The sequence below is a fragment of the Camarhynchus parvulus genome, chromosome 18, assembly GCF_901933205.1.
Source record: "Camarhynchus parvulus chromosome 18, STF_HiC, whole genome shotgun sequence".
In the NCBI taxonomy this organism is placed as follows: domain Eukaryota; kingdom Metazoa; phylum Chordata; class Aves; order Passeriformes; family Thraupidae; genus Camarhynchus; species Camarhynchus parvulus.
Window position 1 is genome coordinate 7320335 of NC_044588.1, and position 13771 is coordinate 7334105.

General features: G+C 50.6%; 1 protein-coding gene across 1 annotated transcript in view; it reads left to right on the plus strand.

Moving 5' to 3' along the window:
• SHISA6 (shisa family member 6) overlaps positions 1-8431 on the plus strand; it is a 148690-nt gene extending 140259 nt beyond the window's left edge. The window contains 2 exon segments of the mRNA XM_030962152.1: positions 983-1135; positions 6609-8431. Of these exon segments, the coding sequence (XP_030818012.1) occupies positions 983-1135; positions 6609-7159 (704 nt within the window). The 3' untranslated portion in view covers positions 7160-8431.
• Positions 8432-13771: the final 5340 nt, after the last annotated feature.

The following is a 13771-nucleotide window of genomic DNA, read 5'->3' on the forward strand; positions in this document are numbered from 1 at the left end:
AAAATTGAAGTTCCTGCTGTGTTAAATCCTTTCCTCTCTGCCCATTTTAATATCTGAACCCCTTGGGGTAATAACTGCAGTTCTACAGGTCCCTGTGCCTTGGCTGGGCTGATGAAAGACCCTTTTCCCAGCTTGCAGTGAAGGAACAAGGTTTCAAACCCCTGCAGATAGTCTGGACTTCAATATTAGCATCTGGGCTCAGTGCCCTCAGCATTACAATTGTGACAGAGGGCACTGGGACCCTGCCTGGGGACCCTCAGTGACCAACAACATGAGCATCAGTAGAGGGGCATCCTCCACCCCTCAGGGATAGGGATTTCCTGCCTCAGGAACATCCCCAGAACCTTGTCCTGCCCTCTGAGTGCCCCAGAGGTGCCCCAGCTCCCAGCCCTGGGTGGTGTGAGGGTTTGCAGAGCCCCAGAGCCCCCAGGTTCAGAGCACCCATGAGGACTCTGGCACACAGAGAGGGCAGCTGGACCATCATCAGCCCCAGTTAAGGAACCCCCAGACTGGTTCTGTGTCCCTGAGGATGGGCAGGGCACGCAGGGGGGTGAAGGTGAGTGATGCTGGTTAAAGAGTTAAAGAACTGGCTCATGATGCCCCAGTTAAAGAATCCCCAGACTGGTTCTGTGTCCCTGAGGATGAGGAGGGCACACAGGAGGGTGAAGGTGAGTGATGCTGCCCGAGCACCTGGCACAGCCCTGCATGCCCGGGGTGAGTGCCAGCCCAGCCCATCCCTCCAGGCAGCCCCAGGGGGTGTGAGGCAGCACTTTGCTGTCCCCATCACTGCTGTGGGCAGGAAGCAGCGCCACAGGATCCATTTCTCCTGGATCTGCTGCTGCCAGTGTGAATCATGCCCAGGAGCCCGTGGCTGAGGCTCAGCTCCAGCTTTGCTCCCTGCTGGAGCCTGTGGGCACAGCCAGCTCCTCTCCATCCCCTCGGGGCACACTCCACACCTGCCTTTCTCTGGTTTTTTTTGCAGACAAGCCACGAATGAACAACATCCTGACTTCAGCCACCGAGCCCTACGACCTGTCCTTCTCCCGCTCCTTCCAGAACCTCTCCCACCTCCCGCCCTCCTACGAGTCTGCTGTCAAGACCAACCCCAGTAAATACTCATCTCTCAAGAGACTCAGTAGGTGTCAGCTCCTTTGCTTCCCCCTGGTTCTGCTTTGTAAGGAATAACCCCTTCCCTCAGCTGGGCGCTCCCAGGTTGGCATCTCCAGCAGGGATTCCTTTGGCTGGCACTCCCCAGCAGGGATGGGTGTAGAGGAAATTTCATTTCTGGGAGGGTACCTGTGGTTATTGCTGTGCTGCCCCTGCCCCTCTGCAGGGATGTGCTCCTGGCAGAGCCATCCAAGGATCCTTTTGCATTGTGCTGGAGCCCAGCCTGGCTGGGTGCTCAGAGCTGCCCTTGGCACAGGCAGGGCAGGGACCTCACCAGCCACGGGGGCAGCTGGAAATGCCAACAGAACGATGCCAGGGTGGTTGGGAACACCTTTCCCAGGAGGAGCCCTGCCTGCCTTGGGCAGTGCTGCAATCCACGTGCTCCATGGTGTGTGGCAGAGCTGCTCCTGGCCTGTGCCATGCTCACATCCATTCTCTGTGCTGTGCTGTGTGCCCAGAGCTGTGCCATGCTCACATCCATTCTCTGTCCCATGCTCTGTGTGTGTCAGACCTGTTTCACACTCAGATCCATTTTCTGTTCCATGCTGTGTGCCCAGAGCTGTTCCACACTCTTATCCACACACTGTTCCATGCCCTGTGTATGCCCAGAGCTGCTCCTGACCTGTTCCATGCTCAGATCTACACTCTGTCCATGCTGTGTGTGTGTCCAGAGCTGCTCCAGCCCTGTTCCCCACTCAGATCCATTTTCTGCTCCATGCTGTTTGTCCAGACCTGTGCCATACTCTGAGCCTTTCCTTGCCCAGTGGTTTGAACAGGGAATGTGTTGTGTTGGCTGGAGCAGGGTTCAATTAAAACCTTAAATAACCACCCAGCAAGGCCAGCAGGGGATGGTGGGGTGGATATTTGCCCTCCATGAAGGGCAAATGCACCTCTGGACCCCTCCAGGGCAGTGTGAGAGGCTCCAGAGCTCCCTGCAGGCACCAGCCCAGCCTCCTGCACAGCACCTGGCAGATCCAACCCCGCTGCCCCACTCCTTTCCTGGGCATCCAGGGAGTTCCAGCCCTGGCAGTGCCCAGCCCTCCCTGCTCCCACTGGCACTGAGCACACCCAGCACCTCCAGAATCTCTGAATCACTCTCCTGCAGCTGCTCTACTCCAGAGCCAAAGGAAGAGAGGCTCCCAGCTCCCCAGCCTCCCCTTGCAAAGTGCCAGCAAGATAATGTTCTTATTCTGTATGAAGGGAACGCAAAAAAGTGTGATATCTAAACGCTGGAGTTCGAAAATTACTTACTGGGCATTCATTTTCTTTTTTAACTTAAAATTGTTTCTTCCCAATGGACTTCCTGGAAAAAAACAAAATATAAAAGTACTGAAGAGATCATTAACAAATACTTCTGTTTGAGCAAGAAACAAAGCATTAGCTATTTTTAAATCTATATTTCAAATTTATATATATATATATAAATTTGAAATATTCATTTAAAAATATATCTGGATATAGACATATTTTAAATCTATATTTCAAATATTTCAAACACTTGTTTGTCTGGCTTGCCAGGCATGGAAAAATTACTTATTTTCCTCCAGTTAGCAGAGACAGATGGTGAAAGACCAGGGGTATTTTATCTCCCTGGCCCTTCCTTCAGGGCACAGCCAACAGAACCCCACTTGGGGGGTGCTTGGGGGTTTTGGGGGTCTCTGAGGGGCTGGCACCCCCTGTGCCCTGGGGAAGAGCAGGGAGGGGAGGGTGTGAGGATGTGGCTGAGCAGGAGCAGCCAGATTAATTCCATCCTGCCCAGGGCTCCGGGGAATTGCTCTTCCCAGCAAAGTGAGAAAGGTCAGGGAGGAAGGCAGCTCCTGTTTTCGGGCATATTAAACCACTTGGTGCTGGCTGGAGAATCATCACGAGTGACTGGGCAGCTTGGAAATGTTAAAGCCAATTAAAACAAGGAGAGACAAGCCCAGAGAGGAAACCTGCTGGAGCTGCAGAGGAAGAAAGCTGGGGGAAAATTACCTTTAAAAAAGGATTATTGTGATGGCCTCACATGCACACACACATGCATCTCTTCTCACCAGAATATGTAAGAACAGGAAGAAAAACTGAATTTGGCTGTTCTGCTCCACATTCCCTTCCCAGAGCACCACAAATGAATTTCTGTAAAGCTCATTTCTGTAATTCCAGTGCCAGAGGAGCTCTGCTCTGCCTGTCTGCAGAGGCATCTCAGCTTGAGGTGGAATGTGTAAGAGCATTTATTTGGGGATCCCCCTCCAAATGAGAAAAAAAACACAAAAAATCCACCAAAAAGCTGTCTGAGGGCAAAACAGCTTAGCCTGAAGCCAAGGTAGCTGAAGCACTCAAACATTCCTGAAGTTTGGTGAGACCAGCCCTGAGTGATGTTCTAAAAACTGCCAAAGCAGGAAAGAAAGGGCAGAAAAATCCCCACCAAAACCAATTAAAAAGACCAGGAAGTCTGCAGAAAGCACAATTTTCAGTAATTCCTGTTCCAAATGTTTGAAAAACACAAGGAAAGACCCAGAAGTATGAGTAAAAAATAGAAAAAAATCCTGTCAAGCAATGCACCAGTGATTCCTTTCTGTCTGCTCACAATTTCTGCTTTTTTGGAATACTTTTAAGACACTTTTTTTTTTTTTTTTTAAAGCACATCCTTGATGGAGAAGCACACTAGATTGGAGTTTTATTTTGGATAAAACTGTGAATTGGTGCTCCTGTGAGCATCAATGACAGGACAAGGGCAGGGTGATCAGTGCCAGCTGTGCCAGGGTGCGATGTGTCCCTGCTGGTGGCATGAGGGTGGCATCAATCATCCTGGAATGGGTTTCAGCTGGATCATCTTTAGGATTCCTTCCAACCCAAACCATTCTATGGTTCCAAGATTTCATTTCCCAGAGAAACTTTGGTTTTGGCCAGCTGTGCAGCCCACCCTCCACATTTCCCACCCCTGGAGCTCTGCTCTGCCAGCTGGTTTGTTCCTCTGCTGTCCCTGGGTGCAGCAGTTCTGAGGTTCCAGCGCTCTCCCTTGGCATGAGGCACATGTGTGGTGCTGCACATAAGGTGGGAAATGAATTTGTAGAAATTCATTTGTAGAAATGGAGCTAGAAGCAAGTTTCAAAGGGTGGCCTTGCAAATAAGACTGGGTACTTCAAAGAAACAGAACTGTGAAAGATGCACTGAAGTAGGACCCACGAGGGGCAATTTTAGATGATTGGCTTTAAGGCATTTACTTTAAAATTACAGTATAATATGGTGGGCCAGGAAAGGCTTATAATATATTGTAATTAAGAAATATTTAACTTCTAATTGTGATAGGGTGAGTTACAACATCTGTATTGTCTCACCCTTCACATGAGACTGATAAATAAAAGTTTTTAAAATTCCTCTCAGTTACCCCATCTCTAAGTCAAAAAAGAATGAAATCCAACAGCCTTCCTGCCAGGCTCTGTTCCCCATCCCTGGCTCAGGCTGACACCCCTCTCAGAGCCAGCAGCCTGGAAAATGTCTGTCTGCTGCTGCCTGGAGCAGCTTGCTGGGTGTGACACACGGCTGTTCCTCCTCCTCTGACTCCTCTGAGGTGGAGATGAGCAGCTTTTCCACACCTGGAAACGTTCCTCCTCCTCCTCCTCAGCATCACTGGAGGCACGGCCTGAGGGAGCTTGGAAGCGTCTTTGAAATTAAATCAGCTCCCTGAAAGGTTCAGCTATGGCAGCTGTACAAGGGTCAATGGGTGGGTGAGGGAAGGAAAATGGATTTTTTTATGCTCCTAATGGACAAAATATTTTAAAGCATAGCCCATGCTGCATTTTTAGTCCAAGGAACACCTTGAAATCCCTTCCAGCTGATTGTGCCACCTCCCCAGCAGCCTCAGAGCTGTAAACCTCACATTAGCTGGTTTAGCTCCTGCTGGCAATTACCAGAGCCAGGTGTGAGCATCCAAGCACATCTCCATTTGGGATGTTCTGTGCTTTAATTACATCTGTTTAGAGTCACATGGGCAAATCCTGTGGAACTCCTCTCATCCAGAGCAGAGGCCAAGTGCCAGGGTGCTAATTGCTTCATTCCCACTCTGCAGCCAGCCCCCAGCATCGCTGCTGAGCCTCTGCACACCCAGCCTGGCATTTCCAACCAGCCCCAAAACACAGAATAAAAATGCCTACAGCTCCTGGGGCCATATGGAGTTCCCCCCACCCTCAGGCTTCCTAGAAGGTGATTTTAAAGACACGAGAGCTCGGGGCCAGGAGAGCTGCTGCCTGACATTTGCAGCGAGACATCCTTCTGAGGAGTGTTGGGTGGTGAAAAATAAAGATCCAGTCCTGCAGCGTGAGCTCTGGAGAGCAAATCCCACGGGCAGGAAGGCAGCACAGGGGAGCTGGGGGTGACCTCACGCCTTGGGGCTGTGTGGGCTGGGAGGAAGGGCTTGGCAGCAGCGCTGCTGGCACAGATGTTCTCACTCCTCTCTTCTGGGTGTGAGGGAACCAAGCCCACCTCCTCACGGATCTGGGCTGTGCACAGGGGCCTGGCAGCAGGGAAGGGAAGGGAAGGTGTGGGACAGGGGATGAGGACATAAGCGAGGGATGTGGCCCAGCACAGGGTGGTGCAGGGTTTGGCTGAACTGGTGTTTTGTGAGCAGAGCTCTGGGATGTTGTCAGCACCCACCACAGGAGCTCTGGCTCATGGGGCCAGCTGCCAGTTGTCTTCAATTCCCAGCCAATGTGATGCATAAAACCTACAGACTGATGGCTGTAGGATCCCAGTGATCTATCACGATACAGCTGCAGTAGCCAACATCCTCTCTGAGCCCACAGCATTCCTCTCAAAGCCAAAAAAAGGAAAGTGGGAGTGTGGGGGGTGTGTGCTGCATTTCAGAGCAGCAGAGAGATCATTTAAGATGCAGGAGCAGCAAACTGAGCAAGAAATGTTCCATGGGATAAATTCTGGTCTATCAACCAAGATTGATTATAAAAATGGGAAACAAAAACTTAGGCAGGTGATTCAGTGTCTCAGAGACCACCAAACCTGGTTTGTGATCACATTTACAAATATTTCAATGAGGTAATTAAAATGTGATGAGGTTACTTGTGGGCTCCAGGGAATACCCATGTCTAAAGCCAGAGGTGAGGTGTGCATGTCCTCAAACAGGGACCTCACCTGCTCGTGTCACCTGCCCTGTTCTTTCCCAGGGTGACATTTGAAGAATGTGACAATTTGAGAAGGTGACATTTGGGAATTTCTCCATAACTCATGTAAATCATGTGGTACCATGGCCTGGCTTCCACATGGAGGAGTGTGGGGTGCACTGCCCAGGGAATTACACTGTCCTCATGCATTTCACACTCCTCTGTGTGCCACAATCCCTTGGTGACACCTGTGGCATGTCCACCTGTCCCTCAGGCTTCACCAGGAGGCAGCTCCAGGGCCTGGGCCAGCACTCTGCCATTTCTAACCTCTCATTTCCCTCCCCACAGCTGACAAAGAGGCTGACGAGTACTACATGAGGAGGAGACACCTGCCCGACCTGGCGGCCCGGGGCACACTGCCCATCAACGTCATCAAAATGTCCCAGCAGGGCAACCAGCGGGACAGGCCCCGCCGTCCCATCAGGGCCATGTCCCAGGACAGAGTGCTGTCCCCTGAGAGGATCATGCCCGAGGAGTTCAGCATGTCCTACGAGCGGATCCTGTCGGACGAGCAGCTGCTGTCGGCAGAGCGCCTGCACTCCCAGGACCCGCTGCTGTCCCCGGAGCGCTCGGCCTACCCCGAGCAGTCCATGTCCAGGGCACTGTCACACACGGATGTCTTTGTGTCAACACCGGTCTTGGATCGCTACAGGATGTCAAAAATGCACTCCCATCCCAGTGCCTCAAATAACTTGTACAACACCTTGGGTATGAACCCGACCTCGGCCAAGCGCCAAGCGTTCGCCTCGCGCCGGCACAACACGGTGGAGCAGCTGCATTACATCCCCGGGCACCACCACCACTACCGCACCGCCAGCAAAACCGAGGTGACTGTTTGACACGACCCAGTGCATTGTAGATACTCCTTAAGGACTGGGGTGGCCACAGCACCCCGTTCTGCAGTGGCCTTATAGGCCAAGATAACCTCTACTAACTCAGTGTCTGCAAAGACTTCTCTGGCAGTCCCACCCACGTTGTTTTTAAAGCCACCCCTTCATCAGTGACACAGGAAGAACTGAAGCAGCAGTCAGACACTAGTGAGGGATGACAGAGGGAATTTCCTGGTGTGCATCAGTTTCTGTCAAAGAAAGCCATAGTAATCGATGGCTCCTTCCAAGGGCTCACCTGCATTATCCCATAGTTTCCACGAATTCAGGACTTTTCAGTTGCTCCAAGGAGAAGCAGCCTGAGACAGGGAGGAGGAAATGCAGCCCCCACCCCTAATCCTGGCAGGAAGGGGCCTCGTTCTTGGCCCTTACGTTTGGCCTTTCTGTAGCAAGTAGGGAAGTCCTGGCTGCTGGGGCCAGCCCCAGGCTGCTCGACACCCGTCAGCACCCACACATCTGTTCTTTGTCACCCTTGGAGCAAATTCAAGGGCAGACTTTCCTTCGGGACTGGCAGATCTAGGGACAAGAATAGCCTGGCTGAGAAATAAAGTTTTAGTTTATACTAAATATACTCATAAGATAAAAAACATACTAGTGCCTACAAATCGCCTGCTCTCTCAGCGTAGGAAGTAGTGGGGTTGATGTGTTCAATAAGCACAAATATGCTGAAACGCTTGTTAGACCCTTTTCTCCACTCATTCTAGTATCTTGGTGTCTCCAACATGTAAATAGGAAGGAGGAAGAGGGTTTCTCTTCCTCCAGCTTCTCGCCGCTGCTGAACCTGAAGCAGCAGAACCCGTTCAGCTCCACACTGCTGACCTGTGCTGGGGGAGGTCCCAACCCCACCGAGCCCCCTGAGGCCAGGCTGCCGCGCTTCTCACCGAGCCTGGATTTCTCCCCAGAAGTTTCTTTTCCCTATAGCATTTTCCATGGCCCAGTTCCCGTGTTTCTGAGCGTTTTCTCCTCCCATTCACAGCCTAGAATCCATATGTAGCAAATCTTTTTCCAGCCCTTAGCAGAGGCACAAGGCTGAGGGTGTCTGTTTACCGAAAAGCAGGTCGGTAACTTTCCGTGGTTTTCTCTCCCCGCAATGGCCTCCCAAGAAAACCTTCCAAATTCCAATTCCACTGAGTCCCAATCCTAACCATGAAGACAGTTACATTTCATGCATATAAATTATATATCCAGCATAATTATAATTAATGGGCATGTTGTATATCTGATATAACGCTAATTAGATACTGTATATTTGTAAAATCTTTAAAACATAGACTCGTGGGTCCAGAATTTGAGAGGGTTTTACCTTTGGCTTTCCAGACAGATTGGGCTTTGCTTTGTTTTTTTGTTAGATTTGGGTTTGATTTTTCTTTTCATTCCCCCACCCTTTGATTTGTGTTCCTACCAAACTCTGTAGAGCTGACTCCCACCAGAACACACTTTTGCAGCCAGGAAAGGGTCTCAGAGGGTTTGAAGGCCAGCCAGAGCTGGTGCTGGAGCTGTGGGTGCTGGACACTGTCCCCAGAGTGCCCTCGAGGCCCCAGCACACGCACACACCCCGTGGGTCAGGGCAGGCACGCCCCCTCCTCAGGGCGAGGTGATGTCTGACTTCAGGCTGTGAGCACATCCCTTGCACTTCTCTTCATGTCCCACGTCCCCACGCCAACTCTTTTCCTACACAACTCTTCATTAGGCATCCTGAACCTTGCTCTGCCCTCCTCCCTCCCCTCAAATACCTCCCACCTCCTGGCCTTAATGACATTCCCAGCCCAACTGTGCCAAATCCTGTAGCAAACAATGATTTAGGGTGTGAGTCTCCTGTGGAGGCTTTGGTGCAGCACCAGCTCTGTCTGGTGCAGGGCAGGCAGGAGGAGCATGTCCTTACAGGTGGGCCTCAGTGGGGTGTCCAGGTGGCCTTTCTCCTTCCCAGGCTGTCCTGGAGCTGGTCCTATTTCCAGAGCTTTATCCTGCCCCATCTGATGGAGACTGTGCTGAGAAGGACTCCATCATTCAGAGCTTACTGGGGCTTTGTTTGACGGAAACTGAGCTGGGAGGGAATAAATAAATGAATGAATAAATAAATAAATAACAGTCTCCAGGGTCAGATCCTGCAGCCTTGGGCAAAATCACTCTGGGCAGCACCCAGAAGTGTCTGTGGATCAGGGTGGCAGTCCATGGCACGGGAGGGATGGGAGAGAACAGGCTCAGAGCTCGCCTCCTGCCCCCTCTCTTGATGCACACTACTCTCCCCTGACTACCTCCAAGCTCCTCGGCTCAGCGCCTGGATTTTTCCTCCCAGAAGACAATCCCTGTGAAAACATTGCCCTGCTGACCTTCCCTCAGGCCAGAGGGTGGGACTCGTATGAAGAAAAGAGAAGAGAAGCTCTCACTGCTGATGGGGAGGCAGCCCCTGCTGAGGTTCTGGGGCTCTTCCACTCTCCCTTGGGCCAAGCAAAGCCAGGGAGATGTGAACACTGTGGGAGAGCAGAATCCACTGCAGAGTCTCCAGGAGCTGTGGTGGCAGAGCTGGAGCAGAGGTGACGTGGGAGGCTGTGGGTAGGTGAACACTCCTCTCTCTCCGTGTGCATAGCTGTGTGTCTCAAGCTCTAGCCCTCATCTAAATGTTCCATTTGTGAGCTAAGAAGTTGCTGGACCAGATACAAATTTGGAAATTTTTCATTCAAGCAGCCCATGCCAATGCTGAGCTGGGCCATTTGACCTCTGTGTCTTCTCCTGTTGTGGCTAACAAATATCACAGGCCCTCTGCTTTTTTTGTGTCTTACCTGGGTAAGAACCCTTCAGAGAAATCTCAGCCTCATTTCCTTGTCTTTTTTCCACCCACTCAACTGTTTCAAGCAGATGTGTCCCACAAGGAGCCTTTTTAGGCCGAATCTCTTCAGGGACTCTGCCACCACCACAGAAAATTTTCAGCAAATTTCCTCGTGCCCTGGTTACCACCATGCGTTCCCTCAGCTCACTCTGCGTGCTGTGTGTTGGTGGATGGGGCAGTGGCATTTCAGCACACACAGGTGTCCTTAGGTCATTTTCCTCCCTTATTCCTCTTTCTGAGAATTTGCCACTGAAAGAACACTTGGTCTGGGACCGAGTGTCATCACCCACAGCCTGGTCCCCAGCACTTCAGTTCCCATGGGATGAAAATGGGAATTTCCAGTTCTATGGAGGGCTCAGACCACAAGGTCTGTGAAGTGCTCTGAGACCCTCTCACAACAGAAACTGTAGAGCAGCAAAGTGTTTTTGTTAATCTTGTTTGTCATTGTCCTGGCACGTGGTGTGTGATGCGCCACATCCACTCTGCCCAGGAGGAGAGTGCTGGGCTGGGATTGCCCAGATTCCCACTGCTCTGCTCCTGGGCAGGGTCCTGGCAGGCTGCAGCTCCAAGGGACGCTGCTCCCTGCACTGGGACCTTCCTGCTTCCTTCTCCTCGTGTCTGAGTCACCACAACACCCTGCACTCAGGAGAAAAGCGGGAAGCAGCCACATTCCTCTGTACAGTAAAATATAACCTGCCTTGATTAATCTCATATACTCTGAAGAATTGATCTGTATTTTCTCCACCCACAGGTGCAAACACCTGGGGAGTGTCCAGTTCCCAAAGTGCATGTGCAGGGACTGGGAAAGGGGGATGTAGAAAATTTATAGTATTTCCTACAAGCTGATAATTATTTGCATTCCCTGAGCAGCAACACATCCCGGATGGCTGCACTGGGTTTTATACAATTCTCTGTGTATGTGTATATAGATACAAATATATATCTATACATACATACTGTAAAATGCAATCAACACGTTCTGACTGACCCTGTACCAACTGAAGCTTCCAAACTGTGTTGAATCATTCTTTGAAATGTGGAAAACTATTTTTAATGAACCACACACAGCACCACGCGGAACAGAAACTTTGTCATAAAAAGCCTTCTAATGCCACTGAATCGTGTTTTAAGGAAAAAAAAAAAATATTTTTCAATGTTTTAATGTTCCTTTTATAAATGATGATCTGTTACTTGGGGATGGGGGTGGGTGGGAAGAAACAGAGGCAGTTGTCCAGGAGTAAGCCCTCCTTCCCTGGCCTGGATTTAATTTCTGTCTGCTGAGCCTGGCTGGCTGCAAAGCTGCTCCCAGGAACCTGAGCTTCCCACATGCACATTTCTGTTCTGTCAGAAGCATTCCCACCAGGAATCTGCAGGAGCTTGGCATCAGATTTTTGTAGCTCCTGGTAGCTGGGAAGACATCCTCATCATCTTCCACCACCACAAACAAAATCACCATGGAACAGGATAACTTTAATTGTGTTTGAGATGTGTGTGTTCTATTTGTGATCAATTTGCCATCTCCAGCTCACGGAGAAATAGCTTGTCTTAGTTTAGTTTCAGATTTACTGCCTAATCTGGAAGGAGGGGCTCTGCTGAAATACCTTTGGTACAAACAGATTTGGTGTTCAGGTGTGTTTCAGCTGAGTGAAAGATGGGAAATGTGTGAGAAAGGGGCTGAAATATTTTCTAGCGAGTGCTGTTAGCAATAAGCCCATGTTGGGGCTGCTCCTTGGGGAACAGCCACTCCTGTGCTGTGTGTCCACAGGCAGGTGGGAGAAGGGACCATTCCCAGCTCTCCGTGGTGAGAGGTGCCCACCCCGAGCCCAAATCCCAGCTGGGAAAAGCCAAACGTGCTTCACCCAGGGCCAGGGGAGAGTTGGACGGGGCCATCTGAGTGTGCCAGTGTTAATCTGAGAGAGATCTCTGCTCCCAGCACCCCGGGTCTCCACCGTGGCCACACCATGTCCGGGAGGTCTCCATGCCGGGAGGTCTCTCTCCATCCCAGGAGATCTGCATCCTTGCAGGTCTCCATCCTAGAAGGTCTCTCTCCATCCTGGGAAGTCTCTCTCCATCCCAGGATTCTCCATCCCAGGAGGTCTCTCTCCATGCCAAGAGACCTCCATCCCAGGAGATCTTTCTCCATTGCAGGAGGTCTCCATCCAAAGAGGTCTCCATCCCTGGAGGTCTCTCCTCATCCCAGGAGATCTCTCCCCATCCCAGGGAGGTCTCCATCCCACCTCTGAAGATCTCTCCCCGTCCCAGGAGATTTCTCCTCATCCCAGGAGGTCTCTCCCCATTCCATGAGATCTCTCCCCATCCTGGGAGGTCTTTCCCCATCCCAGGAAGTCTCTCCCCATCCCTGGGGGTCTCTCCCCATTCCTGTAGGCGTGTCTCCATCCCTGGAGGTCTTTCCCCATCCCAGGAGGTCTCTCCCACCCCTGGTAGGTCTCTCCCATCTCTGGGAGGTCTCTCCCCATCCCAGGAGCTCTCTCCCATCTCAGGAGGCCTCTGTCTGTCCCTGGAGGTCTCTCCTCATCCTGAGAAGTCTCTACCCATCCCTGGAGATCCCTCCCCATCCCAGGAGATCTTTCCCCTTCCCTGGAGGTCTCTCTCCCATCCCAGGAGGCCTCCATTCCATCCCAGGAGGTCTCTCCCCACCCCTGAAGGTCTCTCCATCCCACCCCTGTGCCGGGAGGAGCCTCTCCCCCTCACCCTCAGCTCCGCTGCCCGCAAACCCCTGAGACATTTTTGTAGCAAGAATTTCTTGGCTCTGAGGAAGACACTTCTTACTGTAACATTTTTAGTTCGGGGGACAATATTTCCTAAGAGGGGTTAAGTGGATATTTTTGTGCTTTAGCCCAGTTTATGGATTCCATGTTTATTATACAGTAGTACTGAAGAGAAGTACATTTGTATCTGTAACTTTGCACAGACTCTTGGTTAACCATTAAACAAGCTTCAAGATGAGCAGTATTTGACTGTTTTTCTCTGTATTATTCTTGTTGTTATACTTACCTGTAAAAGCACATTCTGTATGTACTGTAAACAAAAATATTATCAGTTTAGTAAAATTTAGAGTCTTAAGGATTTTTCCACTTTTGTCAGTAACAACTATTTATGGATTAAAAAATAAAGGCAATTTCAACATATAAATTGTTTCTTTTTGATATCTATTGGGGGGAAATAAAAGCCATTTTCTTGGCAGCCTTCCCAATCTTTGTAACCAGCGTTTGAAAGGTAGATACCTGTGATTCTGTGTGTAGTTAAATAGCATCTATTAAAATGAATGCTGCAAGGTCTGGAAGACTCATTATTTTTATGTTTTTATTTACTGCATTTCATCATCTTGCCAGAAAAAAGCAGGGGGAGCAGAGAGACATTGCCATTTGCTGTGAGACAATTTTGTCTCACAAGCCTAGAAGATTTTATTTTAAACTTGCCCTTCCTTAAGTTTGCCTCCATAAACCATGACATTTTCTCCATCTAGAAAGCCCTGAATTGCAAAGTTGGAACCTGTGGAATGTCCCAGGGTGGTGAGGCTCCCACAGGAGCTTTGCTTTTGCCCTTGGCAGTGGAGCACACCCAGGATTTTCCCCATCACCCTCCAGGATGTGAAAGCTCCAAGGAGCTCAGGGTGGGTCTGGCTGAGCAGCCCCCACTGCCCACCCAGAGGGGTCAAACTGCATTTTCATTTTGCCAGCTCTGAACCTGGCCTTCCTTACCACTCTGCCCAGCTG